Source organism: Ochotona princeps, chromosome 2, assembly GCF_030435755.1.
Source record: "Ochotona princeps isolate mOchPri1 chromosome 2, mOchPri1.hap1, whole genome shotgun sequence".
Classification (NCBI taxonomy): domain Eukaryota; kingdom Metazoa; phylum Chordata; class Mammalia; order Lagomorpha; family Ochotonidae; genus Ochotona; species Ochotona princeps.
Window position 1 is genome coordinate 162,527,839 of NC_080833.1, and position 23,527 is coordinate 162,551,365.

At 41.1% G+C, this 23,527-nt stretch overlaps 1 protein-coding gene across 1 annotated transcript in view; it reads left to right on the plus strand.

The window, feature by feature from the left end:
- Positions 1-23,527, plus strand: part of PAPPA2 (pappalysin 2) — a 230,588-nt gene that overhangs the window by 134,509 nt on the left and 72,552 nt on the right. The window contains exons 12-14 of the mRNA XM_058660702.1: positions 6-141; positions 325-541; positions 20,068-20,239. Coding sequence (XP_058516685.1) covers positions 6-141; positions 325-541; positions 20,068-20,239 — 525 coding nt within the window. The remainder of the gene's footprint in view (positions 1-5; positions 142-324; positions 542-20,067; positions 20,240-23,527) is intronic.

Below are 23,527 nucleotides of genomic sequence, written 5' to 3' on the forward strand. Positions count from 1 at the left end.
CCTAGGTGTGTTTCAATAGACCAGGAGTGGCCACAGCCGTGTTCATTTTCTTGGCATCTGATGGCCTGGCTCCTGGAGGACATCAGAAGCCAACAGTGACTGTCTACCTGACTGACACCAGTGGGAACAACCACTCTCTTGGTGAGTCTGACAACTTTCTTTGCAAGGTTGCTTCTGGAAAACCTAATTAGAACTGGAGTCAACTGATGCTCACCTCTGATATTGTTTGGAATCTTGCCTACATCAAACTGATGTTAATTATGAATATGGGCATGGGGTATTCAATGAAGGGTATACAATAATACAAATCTTGTTTCTCCTTAGGAATCTATGAATTGTCATGCCGACAAAACCCACTGGTTATCAATGTGACCTATCCCACAACTTCCTTCTTCTACAACACTGTGTCAGTGCTGCTCAAGTTTTCCTCCCCTCTGGTGGGTATCTCAGCGGTGGCTCTGAGGACATCTTCTCACGTGCGTCTTTCAGCTCCCACGAGCTGCATCTCAGCAAAGGATGGCCAGGAACATCAGGGACAGAGGTAGGCATGCCCTTTCTCGTTCCTTTTCTCGCTTTTGCTTGTGACTAGATTGTACTGGTATCAGGTAGCTGTGTAGTACTGGGTACTAGAGTATGGTGGTTGTTTAATCACCAGTTGAAAAATGAATTTGGAAACTTTAAAAATACATAGGAAGCCAAGTACAGAATAATTTGTAGAAGACACACTTGGATTTTATATTTTGTTCTTCCTTCCTTAGTTGAGCATAATTTTTATGTAAATATTTAACATCCTTACAAGGTCTCAACATCTTTTTTACATATAAAACCACTGACTTCAAATCAGCATTGTTATATAAACTGCCAAAAATTCTCTGCCAAAAACTCAATGTTCCCTAAGCAATGTATATTTTTCCACTTGCTCCCACCTGGACAATGTATGTATCAAGTTTAACAATTGTTGGCTGGGGCATGTGACACACTCACTTAGGGTTATGCATGGACATAAGGACAGCATTTGCTGTAAGTGCATTTCTGTGGCCAGTTATCACTGCAATCACCTGGACGTGTGGATGTGCTGGACACTCAGCAGTGTAAATTACGGTGGTGATGGAAGCACTCCAAATACAGCAATGCATGCAGCACTGGCCTGGAATAATCTTCGAATCAATTTAACCAATAGAGTGGAACTAAAGACAGCAGAGCACACTCCCTGAGGGAGTGAGGTCTGGTCACAGAAGGTGGCGGTTCAGGTGCTACTCCATGTTCTGTTACCTGGAGGAGTTCCGGTAACAGCATGTCCATGGAAGGTATGTCAGAATCCACTCCTGGCAAGGATGTGGAGGAGACAATACAAGAATTGCACCAAATTATACCAAAAATTATTAGATTAACATAAACATTATCTCACAGTCTCGGTGGGGGGAGCATAAGAAATCCTCAGGTTGGACAAGGCTGTAGTTATTAAAGCTTATTGGAATTGAAGAGATTACTTCCAAAGTCATTCACATGTCCTTTGGAAGGTCTCAGAAGAGCTACATCAAGCTCAGACACATAGGTGCTGCCTGTGTGCATGCTAGCCTAAAGCAGTCTCAAAACCTTGTCACAGGGCAGCCCTGTTGACATCGCAGCTAATGATTCAAAAGAGAAATAGTCAAAGAGAGCAACTGCATGACTACCCAAAGGGAAGCCACGGGTTTTATAACATAATCCTGAAAGTGACTGCCTTTTATTGCTGGCATAGTTTATTCATTAGGAATGAGTCAATAAGTCCAACCCACACTCAAGGAAAAGGTTTTGCTTAAGAGGATGAATCATAGGAAGGAGTTGTGAGGGATGGTGTGACTCACAGGGAGCCATCTTGGAGATTATCTGTCATATGCAATAATCATAGCTTCTGTGAACTGAGCACCAACTATTCGTCTAGAAAGGATAAAAAGGAATAGAATCTGGATAATGATATTATGTAGTTCAATTGCAAATTTAAAGAAAATTATTTATAAGAAAGGCTGAATGCCAGAGAAAGAGAGAGAGAGAGAGACTCCACCTGCTGGTTCACTACTCAGTTGGGGTTGTAGTGGGCCAGGAGTTCAGAGCTGTATCAGGACTTCAGACATGGGTGACAGGGACCCAAACATTAGGGCCATCCTCACTGGCTTCCAGGCACACTGAAAGTAAAGTAGGTCAGAGGAGAGTAGCAGGGCCTCGGATACGGGGTGCTGGCATCTCTCAGAGGCCTAACTTTAAGGTCTTACTGAGTATTCACCTTAAAGCATTAACACAAGAATGGAGACTCACAAAACAACAATATTGGAATTATCTTTTCTGTCTCATGCATTGTCAAATGGTTTTCTCTATTGGCTCCACTTCTGGCCTCCGGTCCCTGCAACATGTGTTCTTGATGAGCTTTGCACATAATGTTCCTACTTTCTTGAATGCTTTCCAGTCTCTCTTCACTCCAACGCACACTCCACCATCAGGATTCACCTCCTGTGATGTTTTGGCAAGAGCTCTTCTGTTTCCATAGGACACAGTACATAAGCCAAAAGCAGTTATTGCGTTGGGTGGTAACTGTTTATTTACTATTGTGCTCTACCTTAAACTCTGAACTCCCTGTCATGGGAGTTCTGCTCAGTATCGCTCAGTACCTAGCAGAGGCCCTGGCACATAACGTGTAGCAGAAAGTCCGCATTGCGTGATCACGACTAGCTTTAAATACTCTGTGGAATAGAAAGGAACGTTAAAGGCAAGCAAGCAGGAGTCACAGCCTCCCGAGACACAAGGGGCAAGCATTCCCTCCACCATGCTAGCCATCAAGTTTTGACAAAACACTCAATTAGTTGTTGGTTCTTCACTAATTTTCATGTGGCATTGTGGGAGAAACAAGTTTTATATGCATGCATGCAAACCAGTAGAAACAGGATCTGATTCTCCAGTTTACACAGAGAGTATCTGGAATGCATCAGCATTTCCAAACCACATATGACTGACAGGAGCCATGCAAATTGGCTTTTCCTTCTCAGCCAGCAGATTAGTGCAATATAGTAAATTTCGATACCCAGGGAACATAATAGTTCCAATATATTTTCATTGTAGATATACTTACAATCCAAATCCCTGTGCATTCTCAAAGACTAGAAGAATATTTGTGGCATTGTATCTTTCACAAATATAGGTACAGAAACAGCATAATATGTAATTCTTGAATTCTGGGTATAACGAAAGAGATTTCTGGCTGCCTTCCTCCTATTCCTTACATCCTGGATTCTGTTAATACTTACAGGAGAGAATTAACAGATGCCTGGCAGTAGAAAGTCTATCTCTTATATTTAACCATTAAATCAATGATGTGTCCCTTTTACAACATTATGTCTTTATTTAAGAATGTCAACAGAAAGCCAATACACTTAAGCCTTGCTCCCCAGTAATGTTCATCATTTTTGCCTTAGACAAAGATTTAAGCTCCCTCCTTCTTGCTTAAATAGATAAATTTCAACACTTTTCTGGTACCAAAACCATGACTGGCCTGGTGAATCTGTGGATTTCCTCCTGATCACAAAATGTGTTGGAGTTGAACTGAGAAACACCATTTGAAAGCCTACATGTATACTCTGTTTTATTGAAAATAGCAAATAAGAAATGGGAGTTGCACTAAAAAAAAAAGGAGAAATGAGACACTTGTTTTTTGTTCACTAATATTTTTTGGCTTTCTTCTTTCTCCCACTTCTGTTTCTCATTCTGTTGTGATGACTACCCAACTTGGGGCTCTTTGGGCCTTCTCTCTTGATCAGGAGCCCCATAGTTTACCCAACCAAGTTTCTTCTTTCTGGTGGTGGCCACCAGTGCTCACTATGAACTCAGTACATTCTTAATCTCCAGCTGTTCCCAGCTCCATCTACTCAGGGAAAGGTTCTGTACAACTTGCCACAATCTTGGGATGTCTAACCAGACAGGATTTTGTTGATGCTTTGGGAAATGAAAGCTACTTTTCCTTTTTTTTTTTTTTTTTTTTAATTCGCTTGATGGGATTGGCAATGTGTTTGATATATAATCCAGTCCCAAATTTGATAGTTTGCCTAAGTGGATAGATTGACTTGCAAATAATTGGAGTTCTTAGTTTTCTACTTTAGAAATTCACATGGTCAATACCAGAGGAATTTACCAATAATTCAGGATTTTTTGTTGGATATGTGGTTTCTCCTACCAGAGAGTTTCACACTTCCAACCACTAAGCTATAAAGGAAGAATTGATTCTAGCTCCTTTGATCTCACCTGATGGCACATGGACTTTGGAGATGAAGTCCATGTTTGCCTTTCCCCATACATGAGCGGGCGACAATGGCTTAAACTTTTAATTACACATTATTTTATAGCATTTACACTTCCCGACCGACCTGTTTAGATTTCTTTACCTGCTCTGTTAAAAGAAAATGATGTTGTATAAATAATTGTACTTCTTCAAATTTTGGCTTATGTTTGAGTTCTTGTGTTCTCTCTTATTCACATGTGAGAATACATAATTATATGTATAACTTTTTGTCACTGCTTGATCTTTAATAGAATCATACTTCTTGCCAATGTTTTGCTCCTTTAAATGCATTTGGCTTTCTATTCTACTTTGCTTGGAATTAAAATTTCCATCCCTGCTTTCCTTTTGCTTGTATTTGTTTGATAAATATTTGCCTTTCTTTTATTTTTCAACCTTTCTCAATACTCATTGCCAATGAGCCTAAAGCACATTGTTTCATTGCACTGTTTACAGAGACAGTAAGATTTTACTGTGTAGAAACACTCCAAGATTTTATTCTGAAGATTTATCTCAAGGTTCTTAAGCCTGTGGGATTCTTCAGGACTGTGGGATCTTCACTTTTAGAACATGGATCTCCCAGGATACAAAGTTGCCAGAGATTCCACATCCCAACAGAACTCCTCTCCAACACCCTACCTCTCCTCCACCTCATCAAGACCTTTGTCCTAATTAACCCAAGTATAGGAATGAGTAAAGGCAGGATGCTAGTGATGGCTATAATGAGTGGAGAACAAAGCTCTGATGTGTGAGAAGTACTGCTCAGTTTTCTAGCTGACGGGGGTCAGGGAACGAGGAAGGAATATCCCATTCCCCCGTTTAAAGGAGGACAAAATAAAAGACTAGAGGACAGATGACGTGACCCCTTTATCATGGCTCTATTGCTTCTGCCCCACCCCCAGTAATCCGCCCCCACAAAAACAACAACAACAACAAAAACGTATATGCTTTGGCTCCCAGGATCATATCTCCTTTTGATTCCTGCACATTGACAGTGAGGAAGAAATTATTGCTGATATTGACTTCTCTTCTGGGCTTGATGTCCTTTTTTCTGTGTCATTTTGGCCACTGGTGTGCAGGATAGCTGCAATCAAATGCAGTAGACACTTGTGCCCCCAAGGCACTTGTTGTAATTGGCTCTTCCTCATGAGCAAACAAGGGAGATGCCTTGATTGGCTTGATTCCATTACATGCCATAAATTGCCAGCATCTTGGTGCCTACTGACAAAGAATTCAGTACTGTATTCACATTCAAAGATACAGCCAAACCAATGCATAAACTTCCATCCTTGCAAATATATCTCCAAATACTATTCTTAGAACCATTTCATATCAGTTGAGGCTCTGTTAGGACAGTCTCTAGAGTAGAAGAATTTTAGTATAAACTGCTTTTACCTGGTAACAGAGGATTGGCAACTAAAATGTAGAGTGAACGATAAATAGTAAAATACTTAATTGAAAGAGCAACCATTACTTGTACAATAGTGGATACATATCCAGAGGAGCAAATGTGGGAAAGGCACCCTCCTAAAAGCTAAGATTCAGAGCCCATTGAAGGAAGGGGGCTGTGGCACACTGGGTGCAGAGAAGTTTGCTTAGCTTCTGCAAGCTAAGGCATAGGCAGAAATCTGCACACTGGGCCACCTAACACAAGCTTAGAAGCAGCTGCCTGCTGGGATGCTATGAGGACCTTCTGAAAAGCTGCCCTTTGACACTGCTGAGGCTTTCTGGGAGGACACCTACGGGGCATTTGATGGAGGTTTATGAGCAGACATCCGCTGGGTTCCATTGAAGCTTGCTGGGGAGCCAGTTGATGTGCTGATTGAATTTGCTGGGGTGTGCAGAGTATAACTGAAATTTGCTAGGTGGTGTGTACTGTTGATTCTACACACTTAGAAATAGCCAGGCAAGGAGCGAAGACCACACAGGAATGAGGAAGATAACTCTTGTAATGCTGTAATGTCTTTCCAGTGGTGTCTACTAAAAATGGCATGATAGACAGAAAAGGAGAAATGGCTGCATGAATCCAGCACAGTATCATAAAGTAAGGCGGTGTTGGGTGGATTTCTGAAAAGCAAGCATTCAATAACTGGCAGAGAAAGTCTTGTCAAATAACCAAGAAGAAAATCCTTTTCTCTTTGTCATTTATTCAAGATACCATTTCTTTTAAGTTTTTGGCATTAATACTAAAACCATTTTTCAATATAACTTCCAAATAGATTGAGCTAACTAGAAATGCATGTTTTCTTCTTTTAATGTTTTGAACTTGTTTTTAGTCCAAGGCAAACACAAAGCATAAATACCTCATAAGCTTATTCAGTATAAATACACATTTTGATTGAGATGGAAAACAAGTCATAGATACTCATAAATATAAAACTGTAGTGGGTTATGAGGTTTGCCTTAAACTATAGCTTATCTAGGCCAAGTGTTCTAATATAAAGTTGAATGATATAATAAACTTTTAAATTCAATATCCATGTAGATTTCTGAGATCTCCCATCCATGCCATCTATCAATTTAACTTCTGAAAATTCATCAGAATTCGTTTTATGAAAAAAAACCTATGGATCAATTTTAAAATCTTTTTCCTAAATAAAATTATCTTTTGGTTCCATTTTCCCAAGAACTTTTTGAAGTACCCTGTGTGTGTGTGTGTGTGTGTGTGTGTATGCTTTCATCCCTTCGTCCATTTTTCACTATAGATAATTGTGACAGGATTTATCAAGAATTTAGGTCAAATACAAATGATATGTGTATATATGAACATTGATTTATTTCACTTCATGTGAAAGAAGTATTCTGATGACCTTGAATTTTTTTATATATTCATGTTTTCTAAAATGCACAAAAATGAAGTGAGATCTTTCATATGCAAGTTCATTTCCAAATATCCACAGCACACAGGGGCTAACCAAACCAAAACCAGGAGCTCTGGCCTGATTGCCCTGGTGGGTATTATGGGCCCACCTGCTCTGGTCCCCGCCTACTGTCTCCTGCCTTCAAGGTTGCGTATTAACAGGAAGCTGACTCATGACTCAAACTCAGACAAAGCAGGGACTCAAACTTGAGCATTTCTGTATGGAATAGGAGCATCCCAAGTAACTTATCGGTGATGCCAAACCCTCACCATCGAACAGTTCAGTGTGAATTGACTTATTAAATTAATTATTCTGTATGATGTGCTTTGTGTGCATGTTTGCAAATGTCTGTACATAATTGTGTGCAGAGATGACTCATTCTTCAAAAAGTATTTACGTGCCACAATCACCAAATTATATGTGAACTAGTTTCTGTGTGATAGTTTTGCTAAAACTCAGTAGCTTAAGTCAATGCGTAGGACAGGCATTTGATTAGAATGGCCACTTTCCATGTTTCAGGGATACCAAGATTTAACTTCTACCTCCACTCCTGATTTTCTGATTCCTTCTGTTGGGAAGTAGCAGGTGATGGCTCAAATACCAGATACATGAAAACGCTGGTTGGAGCTTCTGGCCTATCCTTGCTATTGTGAGCATTCGGGAAATGAATCCGCATTTACTTCTCCCTCTCTCTGTTTTGCTTTCTTTGCAATTAATAGAACAAAGTTTAAAAGTGAAAATAACAATCAACCAATGGTCATCCATCTGTTCATAGAGTCTGCAGGTCAGGAATCTAGACACAACTTGATTAGATCCATTGTGAAGCTACAGTGAAGTGTCTGCCAAGAGCCAAGAGTGTGTTCTCATTTGAAGACTTGACTGGGACAGATTTACTTCCCAGTTGCACAGCACAGTTGCTGTTACAAAAGTCCAGACGAAGGGCTTCAGTTTGCTGATGGATCTTGCACCAAAGTTGCCCTCTCTTCCTTGTCATATTTGCCTCCCCATTGGGCATCTAACTCTAGCAAAGTATTTCTTCAAAAGTGACAACATAGAATGTCTTAGCATGAAGTCCTTATAATTATTAGTGAAATAATTAAGACAGCATCTTCTCACCTTGGTTGCATTCAGTTGGGTAAAACCAAGTCATACTTCATGTATACTTTCACTCAAATGGAAGGAGCTAAGGAAGATGTTGAACACAAGTCCAGGAGTGATGTCCACCATCACGTGTTGTTCTGGGCTACACAGGGTATGCATAGGTTACGAGTGTCTGTGTCGGTCACCTGCAGTTTTACCTGGGACAACAGGAAGAATAGGTAACCTTCAGGGGAAAGCACAAAAGCAACATTGTCTTCCCGTGGATAATCTAGGCAGCCCTTTTCCAGAGAAGTCTGTCTCTGTTCAACAATATCTTTAAGATGCAACACCGCCATTTTGTTCGAAGTACGCTTTTCTGTATTTATTCAAATGCTCATTTTTTCTTACTCCTTAGACTATTTTAGAGTTAACTCCTCACTCGCTAAACTGAAATTGCTATATAATGCTCACCAAAAGGAAATTTGCTCAGTGACATCATTCTAGTACCTAGAAAATTAAAAAAAATTGTGGTTGTTATTTCAGTTTATCTTTCTTCTGAGACAGGTGGCTAGCCTAGCACGTAAGATGCTCATGTTCTGCATTAGAGTATTTAAGTCAAATACCGAGGCCCTCCTTTTGTCCCCTTGTTTCTTATAGTACAGACCCTTGAAGGCAGTGACGGTTCCAGGAATTAGCTTCCTGGCACTGATGTGGCAGGTCTGTATTGCACAGCTGACACCCGCCCCCCCCCCCACCTGAACTTAGCCTACTGTTGTCTGAATGTGGAAAACCTTTTGTGGAAGCCAACAAACTGGAGTGTGCTCTTCCTCTATCTGTGTCTCTCTTGCTCTCATAAATAAAATCAAAATTTTTGAGAGGGACTAGCCAGACTTGTAAAAATTAGCTGTACTTTACATCTTTCATAATGATGAACAGTGAAGAGTTAGTCATTTTAGTATCCTGAAACATAGTTAAACATGTATACGTATTTTTGTGTGTGTCTAGCTTTTGCTTTATGCAAAGGAATCTTCTTGAAAAGCTTAACAATGTACATTGACTTATAAAACTAATTGAAATAAATAATCTGACTTTGTAAGTGGTTCTGCACTTCCAAAGAGCATTATTGTTATTTTTAAAAGCTTTTTGCTTTAACTTTGAGCTACACTCATTCCTCTCATGTGTTTTCCCATCATAGACGTCCTCCGTAAGGGTGGTAGGTGTGTTACAGAGGCTGAATCTGCACTGAAACACCAAAACCACCCAAAGTCTCTGTCTTACATTGGGGTTCATTCTTGGTGGTGTCTATTTGGCAGGTTTGGACAAATGCCTAATGACATAGACGAGCCACTGCAATATTGTACAAACCCAGTAACAATTCCTACAAACCCTACCTATTCACATTGTGCAACAAATCTTTAGTCCACCCCACCCCCCACTTACCTTTTCACTGTCTCCAAACTTTCGCCTCTTCCAGAATATATACACTTGGAATAAATGGCATATAGTCTTTCAGATTGACTTCTATTGCTTAGTCATATGGATGTGGGTTTCTCCCTATCTTCTCATGGCTTGATAGTTTACTTCTTTCTTTCTTCTTGCTGAATGCTATTCCGTTGTCTAGAAATACCGCAGTGTTTTTGTCCATCCATCTATTGAAGGGCATCATGGTTGCTTCCAAATTGTAGCGATTATGGATAAAGCTGTTAGACATTTCTGTATGGAGTTTTGTGTGCATATATATGTTAACTACCTTAGATAAATACTATAGAATATAATTATTGGATTTTTAAAAAGTTAAGCCTTTGTTGAATTTTGCAAGAAAGTACTTTAAGCCAAAAAAATGTTCTTATCATAAATCTGTATTTTTCTTTCTACTTAAAGTAGTCACAAAACACATGAAAGGAACAATAATAATAAAAACACAAAACAAAAAATGATGAACCTTCACATTCACTATTGTTGTGCCCTATGTTGAAAGCAAAAATATTAAATGCTTTACATTAAAATATTGATTTTTGCTTTATTATTCTGGATATAACAATAATAAAGCTCAGCCTTGAACTCTTGTACATTCATCATAAATATGCACATAGGCTATATATGTAGCATACTTTCAAACCAAGCTTCTGCAGAAAAATTAGATAACTCTTGAAAATGAGCAATCAACAAAAATCTGTGTGTGTTTTATTTAGAATACTTTGTTATGCATACACAAAGACCTGAAAATTCAGGTACACGTATGCAAGCAGACACAGAGTTTATAAAAATAAGCCATTCAGAGAGAAGAACCGATGATTGGCTGCCGCTAAATAACCCAACTTTGTCTTATCAAATTGTTAAACTTTTGCTACCCACAGGGCCAGAACTCTCCTAGTCCTCTGGGTTCCTCAGACTCCTTTCAGTGCTGCCTGCCTTAGAAGACTGTTCTCGATACCATTCCAATAAAATTTTTAAAATAAATAAATAAAAATGAATAAATAAACCTTTTAAAAAAATAAAGAAAACTGTTCTTGAAAAGCTGATTCTGCCAGCAGAAGACAGAAGCTGCGTCTCTAGGACCAGCAACCTCCCAGTCACCCTCTTCTGTTCATTTATTTAGACATGAGATTTTGGTGGGGAATATCGTGATATGGTATAAAGGAAAGAAACTTTTCACAGAACGCCTATGACTTTTATAATACCCAAAGAATTCTTAGGAGAAAGTTTTCTCCTAAGAGAAGCTGTGTTTTCCACATAGGAGGTATAGGAGCTCAGGAAGGAAAATGTTTCTGTTTGGCTGGACCTAGGCTTGTAGGGTCACCATGCTCCAGTGCAGAGACAGGGAGCCAGGCACTGGCACTCCATCCCTGCTGAAACCAGTGTTTGAATCTGGTCTTGGTAATAGGATGATTTCATCTCTGTTAACTGTCATTCTGCTTCATGCTTCCTTATTCCCTGGAACCCCTGCTGCTGCTGCTTTACCAGTTCCTATTGTGCTTCATTTACTTAGAGCTCAGCTAGGAAATGCCAACTCTTCCCTCCTCCTCTCCCTGTTGAATCCTGCTGCCTTGCCAGACCCTCCTTGCTATGTTCAGTCTGAGCTAGAACCTTCCACTTACCTCTTCTGACAGCCTCACCAAACAGAGGGCTCCATTTTTTCTTTTGCTTTGCAGTTGCACATTAAAGCGGTTCTCTTTTCTCATTTGCTCCTCTTTTATTTTTAGCAGAAGATTCCCTCTTAAAGCTCCAAGGTGATGGAAACTGCTCTCTCTTACTCTGGGAAAGGCACCAGAAATGTATCATATTTCTATGTGTTTGATTACCTTCTTCGCCAAAGAAGTTTAGTAAATTAACTTTGAATCTGTTTTTGCTTCTACCCAGTTCCTTTGAAGCAAGAAAAGAATTATAACTGCTCAATTGTTCCTTCGGTTTCTTGTCCAACTTCATTCTCCCAGAATGATTTGTCCATAAAATAGGAGGGAAGGAGAATTTGCTATAGACGGTTCTGCTTACGTTGGCTGGTGACAGATGGCCTGGTGGGTGACGGGTCTGCCTTGGGAGGCATAGAGAACTGGTTGAGTCTTTTCAACTCTTTTGTTTTGATTTCTTTGTGATGAGGAAATATTAAAAGGCCATAGACATGATCTCATGTCGGATTTCACTGCAATATGGATAAGACTATTCTAGAAGAGCCCTTATTAAATCATTACTATTTCTGAGATTCTTCTTCATAAGGTACATGTTAAGAACCAGTTGGGTCACAGCTTCTGGTCAACATCTAAAAATAAGCACCACTAGCTCACGGAGACACAGGTGTATACCCTAAGGCAAGGAATAGGATGATTTCAAAGCAATGACTTTCAGCAGAGTGTCTGAAGTTCCACGATCTTGTGTTACTTTCCTCAACTCCTAAGATTTTCCAGGTTGTATTTAAAATAACTATATGCTAGAAGCAGAGATGTCTTAAGTCTTTAGCAACTAATTATGCTGAAAGTATTCTCATATAGACCTTGATCATTCAAAACAGACCAAAGCCTTGCTGCAGTGCAGCCTAGTGTAGGCTCCTGGAACAGAAGTGTAAAGAATGTAAACAGAAAAAAAGGATTCTGAGGAGAGGGATGCATTAAAATATCAGCTACATCCCATTAGTGCTCAGAGCTGCCCATGTCAGGACAGTCTGTACTCAGTAGCTGACAGAGAAAGCAAAGAAGAGAAAATAAACCATATTTCCTAACACTGTCATTGTGCCAGGCTTCCCAGTGGACAGACTGTTCACAAATGTGACCCTCTGGCACGGATGACTCTGAGGGCCCGCCTGGTCAGTGTGCAGCTCTGTGGAGAGAGAAGAGCCTGTGGTGGGGATGGTTCTGAGGTCCTGCCTACTCTGTGTGCAGGTGGGGATGGCTCTGAGGTCCTGCCTGCTCTGTGTGCAGGTGGGGATGGCTCTGAAGTCCTGCCTGGTCTGTGTACAGGTGGGGATGGCTCTGAGGTCCTGCCTTCCATGTGTACAGCTCTCTGTGGAGGCAGAAGAGCCTGGGGACTGGAGAGGCAGCAACACCAATGTCCAGAACCCTGCTTTCCTTTTCGATGAGTCATCTAAGCTCACTACAAGATTTTGGTACAGCTCCCTCCTTTCTTTGAGCCTTCATTTTTTCCTAAGCAAATGAGCCACTAGTGTTGGAAAGCTCCAGAGTGCTCAGGAGAGCAAAAGAACAGAAGGCAGCGTGATTCCAAATCTGGTGTTATCCAAAGCCTGGAAAATTCTGGAATAAGCTACCCCATCTTCCTTCCTTAATACAGTCAAAAGCTTGTGCCTGTGGAACTCTACCGCTGAAGCTGCCTATCTACAGATTTCATAGTTCCTCAAGTGTGGCTTGCGAATGAAGCTGGGGACGTGTCATTCCCAGGCAGGGTTGGGAAATCTTGCTTTTTCTGTCAGGGAGCATTTAGACATTTGTAGCATCACTCACATGCCGTAAAAAGGCAATGTAAAAATTCACCAGCTATATGTGTTAAAGTTGGACTACTGCCAACATTTGCCTGATCAGGGCCAAACCAAAGGATGTCTCAGGTCTTGCATATTTTGTGGTCTGAATGTTTCTGTCCCCCCTCCCTCCAGCTCACTTTTCAGGCAGGAGGCATGTCATCAGGATGACTGCATTGATTGCCCATTATTAGAAATGTTCTTAACAGGGATGGCGACTACCTAAGCATGCGTGTGTGTGTGTGTGTGTGTGTGTGTCTTTTGTTGTTTCAAATGGATGAGCTACTTTGTTTGATTGTCTCTGTAGTGTTCCACATGGTTTATAATCCACATGAAAATCATGGGTTCTGAAACTTGGTGAGAGATTCTGTAAGGCTGTGTGATGTGAATCACTTTAGAAAGACAGGGAAAGGGCCTGGAACAGTGGCTTAGCAGCTAAAGTCCTCACCTTGAACGCGTCAGGATCCCATATGGGTGTCACTTCTAATCCTGGCAGTTCCACTTCCCATCCAGCTCCCTGCTTGTGGCCTGGGAAAGCAGTTGAGGACGGCCCAAAGCATCGGGACCCTGCACCCATGTGGGAGACCTAGAAGAAGTTCCTGGCTCATGGCTTCGGTTTGGCGTAGCAGTGACCATTGCAGTCACTTAGGGAGTGAATCATCGGACAAAGATCTTCCTCTCTGTCTCTCCTCCTCTCTGTAAATCTGACTTTGCAATAAAAATAAATAAATCAGAAAGAGAGAAAGAACACTTGAATGGGACTTCCTAGTGTATGACAGTCAGACATGGTGAAAATCGTGTCCAGCATTAGAAACGAATGCAGCAAAAGTCCAGTTCTGAACTTACAAATGGGTTCCATTCTAGGAAGTGATGACCATGTCTGAGGGGATGATTTTGAAGGGCCAGATTCGGTACTGAGACTTAACTAAAGGAGCATGGAAACTTCTGTTTTCCAGAGCTCATTAATCGAAGCACAAACCTATTTGATGCCTACTTGATTAGTTATCTTCCTTATCATGTGTGGGAAGAATCAGAATTCCCGATGAGATGCCTCTGATCTAGTTCTCCAGAGGGGAATTAATTTTCCCTTCCCAATTGGTATGGTCGTGCAGTAAAAGACCTCCCTGTATCCACACTGATCTGGCTGCGGGAAGGCTTATAGAAGCATATTTCAGTTGGTTTCTAGCCTGCAAAGTAGAGGAGGAGGAAGTAGGGAGGCCAGAGAGGAGAGTTGTTTTTATTTGTTTCTTTTTTATTGGTCTGAAGAAACAGCAGATATATCTAAGGGTGATGTTGTTATTGCTGTTACATTTGACTTTGCAGTGGGTGGTGGGGGGATTAATGAAGAGTCAACATCTTCCTTTGCCACTCCACATTCTGTACCTCCTAGCCCTCTCTGCTGCCGCATCCAGAGCATGCATTTCTTCTGAGTCTACATCCTCTTATTTCAATAAGAATCGATAAAACATCATGGGGGGAACAGTGAGTAGTCTGATTTTCTTTGGCTAGTAACCTGAAAAGGGCCATTTCTAAACCACAGGGATTGATGTTTGGTCCAAAACAAATGAAAAAAAAAAATGAGACCTTACATAAAAAGTCTATGAGGCTCAAGAAATATTGTGAGAAATTACGTCTTGGGCTTCCTGCTCCATATTGGCTGTTCATGGGTTTTCTATATTCCTGCCCTAATACCACTATCACCTCATCTATGAAATGAAATAACATGTCAGATCTGGAAGGAACCTCTGATGGAACCTGGTTCAAGCCGGTCATCTTACAAACTTGTAGATAGAGGGCCAGAGTGGTTACAAGACTTGCTGAAAGTCATGGGTGTCAATAGAGGAAAGCCAAGAACACAAGTCCCATGGCTTTGGTCTCCTGAATTATCCATCTTACCATGCTACTGCTTGGAAAGTGTGGTGCACATGTCTTACAGTTTCTCCAAATGCTGGGATTCTAAAACAAAGTTTTGGTCAGACTGGGCTATCAGAAGGAGATTAGGAGACTGACCTCAGAGCAGTTTCTGAACTAGTATCATCACGTTTTTAGTGTGGGGCAAAGCTCAACTAAATACTTCCTTGTCACTGATTTTGTGGTCTAAGTATTATAGATGTTTTGGGATGCCCCATCATTTATTTTTTTCTTCAAATATTCTTTTATGAAATTTATTGAAAGTTTATTCAAAGAAAAGCATCCATTGAGGAGCTGTTTTCTTGTCTCCAAAATGAGAGTTTGGGGTAGAATTATCTTGAAGGTCCATTTCTACTTAAACAGGCTCTGGTTCCTTTTTAAATCTGTAAAATGCCAGTGATCACAATGAGGAAGTGTGTGCTTGGTCTCAGAACCTTCTGTCAGACTTTCAGTCCTGATTGTAATTGACTTTTCCTTGTCATCATCTCCTATGGTTCCTTCAGGGTGGTAGATTCTCAGGTTAGCTGCAGGTACAATAGCCATGACCTCACTCATTTCTCAGGAGCCATTCTGCTTCTCAAATACAGACAAAGGCTGGAAGCTATGTGAGCAACTCTGCAGAGATCCCAAGAAACAGAAAACTTAAAAAGGTGCCTGGTGGGGCATTCTCTGAGGAACAGCTCATTGCAAGTTTGTTAGTGAGCATGCTATTTTCACGGCAGACAAGAGATGCCATTTTCTGATGCAACTCAGTAAGAACTAGAAGACACATGAAAACTTGAACATCTACCTCCTAGATCTATTTCAGATAAAGCTGTTGAGTCTTCTCAATAGACAGTTCTTTAAATTGATTGTAGACAATTTAACAGTTCTCACATAATGATTTTTATTCAGTGCACAGCAGTAGATGCATGGTGTTTTACATAAGAGTTGGGATGACTACCTGTCCCTGTGCCCTGCCTGTGAAGACTCAGAGGTAGCTTTGCAGGACATCTCTTTTGGCTTTTAGAACGCATTTTCTTCATTGAGGTCACATCCAATCCTATGATAAAACTTTCCCTGAAGCAGCCAGAAATGTATTATCCAGAGTACAGGATTTAATTATTTTTCTCTTTCTGGCTGTAACTCAAGTATTTGTCACAAGAGAGGAAATGTTTTATGACTTTGCCCTATGCTATGGCTTCTACATGTCAGTTTGGGTTTCTCCATTAAAAGATGGTTATGGACAAAAGTTTCTTTTCTGGAACTAGCCTCACTAGTTTGCTGTCTTGGCCCATATGATTTATAGATATATCTTTCAATTTATATAGATTTAAGTATTCATGGTGCTAGGTCTCCATCTTGTTGAGCATCAAAGTCTTTGAAATCTAAAACAAAAACAAACAAACAAAAAAACATTGCAGATGCTAAGATGCTTCCATAGAACTACAAAATCACCACTCCTTTTCCCTGGATATAAGGCCTGGGCGAGTTTTTTCAAAGCTGCCGAAGCATCTCTATTGGTCACCTATGGCTGAGAAAGCCTGCCCTTTAGCATAGGAGGATCCTTGTTTCATGGAGCTACTTCCATAGGATCTTGTAGAATGTAAGCATTATTCTGTTCCTCATCCAATCTGGGAAAATTACATATGGTTCTTGCAGGGCATTGCTGGGATTGAGCCTAGGCTCTCAGCAAGAGAAGGATAGCCTGGAAATAAAACACAAGTTCAATCGGATTTGCTGAATGGGAAGAACTTTTAAAACTCAAACCAGTAAATTATGGAGTGAGGATCCGATGAGAGATTAGGCTTGTAAGAGAGGTGTAAGGACAAAAGCAAAGTTAAAGGTGTGGGCAGGTGCCGTGTGCACGGTGTGATTTCTCACAACCGAAGACTCAAGCGTGAAATATGTGACCTTTTGGCTTAAAACAGTGTATGTTGTTGGAACGGAAATGCCTGTGAATCATGTTTGACTGATTCATCAGACCTTACCTGAGAAGATACTGTGATGGGAGAAGATTTGGAAAAAAATAAATGGAGGAGTGAAGAGGTGTTGCTAAAGGAAGAACCACATTTAGCAGGGCATCTTGGATACAGCAGTGGCTGAACAGACCTTGCCGCTTGGTCTGCTGTTGTTTAAGAGAAAGTTGCTCAAAACACAGAGGAACTTTTAAATATGATATGGTTTTCCTTCACATACCCTACTGAGAACCTGCTTGGCTTCAGCCCAGCCTAAGCTGCTGGCTCCAGAACGTGGAAGAAAGTCAACAGGAAAGCAATCTTATGGCTTTAGGGTCTAGGCCAGCACTGAGTTGGGAGGGCTCTAGCAAGGTCCAATCTGAGCATTTTACTCTGGTTCTTTATGGTGCCCCAGGCAGTCTCCAAGAGTTCAGTTTCCCTATATGTCAAACCAAGAGAAACACTCAACTTTCCACCTACCTGGGGCATTGTTATATGTCACTTCCGTCATTCTCATCAACATTTGTTCAAAGTCCATGAAAAGAAAACTTTGAGAAGTTTCAAGACAAGCACCTTTTACTATTAGCATTGTCATCATGTTCTCCAAGCTTACACAGTGTTAGATAGGCAGGACAATGATCTACAGGGTGATATCACGAAATCCCAACTTAGAGAAATGATGGCTGTCCTGAAGAGAAGCAGGATAGGGGTTTTCAGATTGGGGTGCAAGGGAGAGAGGTCTAAAATTGTTACCAGACGCCATCAGAAGCTAACGACCTGACAAACACCATCCTCATAAAACAAATTCTTTAAAAAGGAAGCAGATGGAAATATAAGCTAGTGAAGGAATTTGCAGCAGTTGGCTTAAAACCATTTCTCACTTCATAAACAGGTCTGGGCTTGGTGCTTCCCTTGGAGTCTTTTTGGTTTTATTTCACACTGCTCCTCCTCCCTGGTAGGTGGAACTGCATGGGTCTTCCGGTTGGCATCTACAGCAGCAGTGGCTCCTGAAGCTTCATCCTTGGAGGGGCTCCCTTGGAGTATCTGTTTTGTGTCGTGTCTCAGCATGTATTTGTCCTCAGAGATGCCATAGACTGATTAGATGAAGTCACCAGGAACCAGCGTGGGCTCTTTCACCCTGATCTCTTGGCAATACACTGACACCAACCAGAAGAAAGGAAACTTTTTCAGTGTGTGAAAGAATGTATTATGTTTTGGATATCAATGGCATGTAGCATCCATGAGGTTTGGAGTTTTTAACATAATTGAGGAGGCATTCTAATCTCATCCCGTAAAAGGTGGTCACTAGTCAACTTCTTTATCAAGATATGCCGAGTAGGGCAGCAAAAACATTTTCTTAGTCTCCCCTTCCCCTAGACTGTGGGCTCCTTTAGGGTGTGATCCTTATTAAACTGCCAATACTCAGACCAAAGCATTGCAAATAATAATATTCATTAATCCCTTGTTAATAATAAGTGCATAGAGCAAGATACTTGGATCATTGTTTCATAAAGGTATGTTTATATTTCAGAACAATATGAACTTTAACTGATGTTGTTTTTGGAGGCCTACACTTACTTCGCTGTTTATACCATGAATAAATTTGATTTGGCAAATTTTTATTAGCCATGTTATAGCAAGGTATTTGATGGATTAAAAAACTTATTCTGAATAGTAAAAGGGAAATTTTAAGTTCTTATAAAGTTCAAGAAAGACACATGTTTTAATCAAAGAAACTAGAATAAAATAGGAAGTTTTTTTTAAAAAAATACATCAAATGAATTTTTTTTTCTCCAAGAAGCTCAAGATCTAGTCAGGAGATTCACCATTTAGGAGACACTCAGATACTAATTGCGTGGTGGATAAAAGGATAGGTAATTACAGAACAAGAAAATGCGTACATGACTATAAGACAGAGAGAAATGTCAGGAGGGCGTTATCTTTAACATCCCACTGGGACAAAGATTTCCAGGAATTTTTGGAAAGTAAGACCTGCTAGAAATACCCACAAATGACCACAGGTACATGTGAGAACTGATAAGTAGAATAATGACAATAGTGGGTGTCGCACCTGGGCCTGAAGCAGCAAGCAGCAGAGGAAGCTAACGTGGAGACAGAAACAGATCCGTGAGACATGGACCCTTCCATTCTCTGTCTACAGAAGAAGGAGTCAAAACACGGGAAAAAAGTATTTCTCAGTCTTGCAGGTGATACAGGGTGGGGCCAGAGTTCTAACCCAGATAGCCTGGGACCAATGTCGTAGTTTTCACCTGTAGGGTTTTGCATGAGGGTAGCTCTGTTTGCACCACTGCCTCTTTGCTGCTGTTGGGATCCTGGCTGGGCCTCCTTGAACCATGGGGTCTGTATTTTTCCCTCCTTTTCCTGGTTGATTTTGGCCCAAGTGATCTGGGCAGCAGTTCTCTGCTGAGAGGACGTGTTTGGAAGCACTCATTCAAAATCAGAAATGGGGTGAGTTTTCTTTAATGAGCTCAGTTAGCGCTGATTCATCTGTGCTGATATTCAGTGGTGTGTATTCCTATGACTATCTCAGTTGTCGAAGTGATTTCCATATCAGCCAGTAAGGAGATAATTTTTTTCTACCACTTCTGTTGTTCACTCTTCATCCAGACACCTGTAGCATTTGTTCCACAGCTGTGTCCTGTGCCTGTTATTCCCGGGGACGTCATTGTGCCCCATGATCCATTCACTGAGCATCATACAGAACTCCTGGCATTGCTGCCTGCCTCATCCCATCACCATTTTAGTTTCCCAGCAGAGCTATCCAAAGTCAGGTAGCTGTTTTGTTTTGTTTTGTTTGTTTTTCCCCTTCTGATTTTGTTTATTATGTCAGGCGATTCTAGGTAATGTAGAAGGTGGTGATTTGAATGAAGTTTATGGAAAAAAAATCATCGTCTCTTCTTCAGGGGCCTTTCACAGTGGGAGCTGCGAGGTCATTGTTGCTGCCCCTGGGTTCGCACCCAGTCCTAAGATGCCTCTGTTTGTTATCCCCAGCTGTGTCCACCAGCCCTGTGGGGACCACGACAGCTGTGCACCACTGCTCCTTGACCACACGGATATGGTGAACTGTACCTCTCACGGCCCAGGTCACATGGAGTGTGCTATCACCTGCCAAAGAGGGTTTGTTCTTCAAACCAGCAGTGGGAAGTATCTCAGACCCATTCAGGTGAGTTGGAAGCACATGGCCATTGAGACCCAGGCCCTGGGGAAAGAAGCTCTTCAAGTTCTTCTCTATGGCTGGATTGGAGAAGGGCTCAAAAGAGGAAACAATGAGAACTCTAATCAGCAAAGGGAAGCATGACAGAAGAGTGTGTGCGGTTCTGATTAACTAGGGGGCATAAATTGTCTCTCCAGGTGGGCAGTGAGTACATGTTGTTCTTTCCCATGTTTTTAACATTTTGGTTAAAAATTATGTTTCCCACTTTTACCTTCAGGATGACAAAGCTACAATTTAGACCTGCCCTAATTAAAAGGCCAACTGGGTTACAATCAACCAATGCAATCAATTGTCCGCTCGTCCTCCTCAACCCTCACTATGAGAGCTGGATAAACAGCGCTCACACTGCATATGTTCTCAGGGAACGGATTCTACTATGATTCTAGTCTGGCTGAATTTTCCAGATTTCTGCAACTCAACTTTAAAATCTGGCAACACCTTTTTTTTCAGGATGTCAAGGGGATATAGAGGTAGTAGAATGTTTGTGTTTAGAGTGCAACTCAGAAAGCAGATCTTCATGAAATTTTAACTCTGCCATGTATTAGGTGTGCAATTTTGGGTCAAAGCAAACAGAAGAAATTAATCTCTTGAAGTTTGTTTCCACATTTGCAAAATAAGAAGGGTAAAAATGCTGAAGTCATTCAGTTACTCTGGGGACAGATTAAAAATGAACCTACTGGTACAATAATAGGCACACAGATAGGCTGCCATCATTCTGAGCACAATAATGCATTCGCAACTAAGCACTTTCCATTCAAGCTCTCCTTCAGAATGTAGAATACTTTGCAGATGAACTTGAAGCATGAAACCAGCCATTAGAAAATAAGACTTTAGTATGGAATAGAGAAAGGATGCACTGGATAGAAGACACTGGTGCTTACAAAGCAAAAAGGGAAGATATGGGTTCAGGAGGACACATGGCCACATGATTGTTAGTCAGATATCATGGTCTAAAAGGCTAAATTTTCCCCCATTTTGTGCCAGTTGATTGCTTAACAGGTTATGAACTTGTGAGAGCATTTCATTGGGATAGTCCAAGTTTAAAGACAAGATATTGTATTTCAGGTGGCTTATATTTTGCCTCAAGGCACTGACTTCTTGGTCCATGATACTGTTATCTCATCTCAAAGCTTTGTCTACTTTAGAATGAGATTATTTCTCAGACTCTTGGCTGAGACCAAGTGACTAGAAATAAGTTGGAGAGGAATGAAAAAGTGAAAACAAAAAGGTAGGACCTGAATATATACTTCTGTGATAAGTACAGAAGGGAGAGAAAAAAAGACAAGGCTTACAATATGTTGAAATTGGGAGCAAATTCAAAACAAAACAAATAATACATAGCAAAGCCAGGAGAAAAACCAGGCAACACAGTTAGGTTAAGAGATGTTCTTTAAATAATTAGTGGCTTGAGCCAGATGGCCAGGCTGTGATAAGTGTGTAAGGGGCAGAATCTGGGTTTGAAAGGGAAGCTGGGACTTATTTGCCAACCAGATGTTGGAATCAGCAACAGTGCTGTCCGGCTCACCACACTTCTGTCACCCATGGCTGGTTCCATGAAAAAAAAAAAAAAAAACAGCCCTAGCTCATGATCACAAGACAGTAGGGATATTTGCCTTTTGTTGACACAAGAACTGAAACTAAAAAGAAAAATGTGTGTGTTTTTGAACTGGGTCCCTCTGGCAGGCAGCAGGGAAACACGGGGCAGCAACGAGAAGCAGCCGGTCAGGAGTCACTGTTGGGTGACAGGTGCCGTCGGCAACCATAGAGCTATGGCGTTGGTGTTGCCATTGTCTCCTGGAGGGATGACTGGCTCAGGCACAGAGACTTCCTTCTGTGCTTTTGATCTTTGGCATCCCAGGTTCTTAAGTAGCTGCTACAGTTTCCCCAAGCAATCCAGGAGACTACACGTCTCTAGACCCTTGGTCTTTCCATTGGCCTCACCCTGGACATCCTCACACCGTCTTCTTCATTTACAGCTAAGAAGGCCTGATCATGTTCAGAGATCATGTCTTCCCTGTGTAATTATTCTTGAAGATTTCCCCAGATTTACTTTCTCCCTGCTCAATGAGAGCAGTCCCTACTTCAGCCCTTATGGTGCCTTTGTGCCACTACACAGGAGCACAAAGGGACCTTCAGTTTGGACTGGAACAAAGGTGACCATTGTTTATCAGGGTGCTGTGTTTGAATATGGGCTTCCCTGTTAATTTCAGCTTCCTCTTGATGCATACATTGGATATAGCTGTAATGACACATCTGGTTGTGTCCCTGCGACCATTGTAGCCAGCCTGGCCTGAATTCTCATCTCAGTCTTAGGCCTGGTCCAGTATCAGCATTTTTAGGCATTTTAGAAGTGAGTCAGAGAAAGGAATATCTTGTCTCTCTGCTTCCTAGATAAGTAAACAATCTTTTGAAAGTTTATTTTAATCAAAGTAATCCCATCTTTTATCTTCAATTTTCCAGGAACTTCTTGAAGTCCCTTTGTATGATGTATACATGGCTTAATTTTTATATTATTTTTTAATTTATTCTCAGTTTTCTATTTCTTTTATCATTGCATTCTTCTTTTAATTTTTTTATTGGAAAGTCAGATATAAAGGGAGGAGCAGAGACAGAGAGGAAAATCTTCCATTTGCTGAAACACTCCCCAAGAAGCTACAATGGCCGGAACTCAGTGGATCCAGAACCAGGAGCCCAGAGCCTCTTCCTGGTCTCCTTCGTGGGTGCAGGGTCCCAAGGCTTTGGGCTGTCCTCGATTTATTTCCCAAGCCACAAGCAGTGAGCTGGTGGGAAGTGGGGCCAATGGGATTAGAACTGGTGCCCATATGGGATCCCAGCATGTGCAAAGCGAGAACTTTAGCTGCTAGGCCACCACACATGGCCCTATCTTTGCATTCTTTATAGTGCATACTTTCCTATCATTAAACATAATGGTGGCTTATAATGAATCAATGTAGATCTCCACCAATATGCTTCATTCTTTGCTGAATACTTTTCTTCCCTTTTTATGCAGTGCTCCTCCTTCTGACTTCTCCTGAGTCACTGTTTCAACATGTGATTTGCTGTTTTGGTGAATTCTTAGCTCCAGAGGGCCATTGTTCATTTTAAGTCTTGGTCCTTGCTCCCGGACTCCCCTACTGAAATGATAGCCCCTAGCAAAGGGCTGGAATTTATCAAGATTCACTGCAAGATCTGCACAGTGCTTTGGATGCAGTAATTTTCAGCTGTGTTTAGATACCT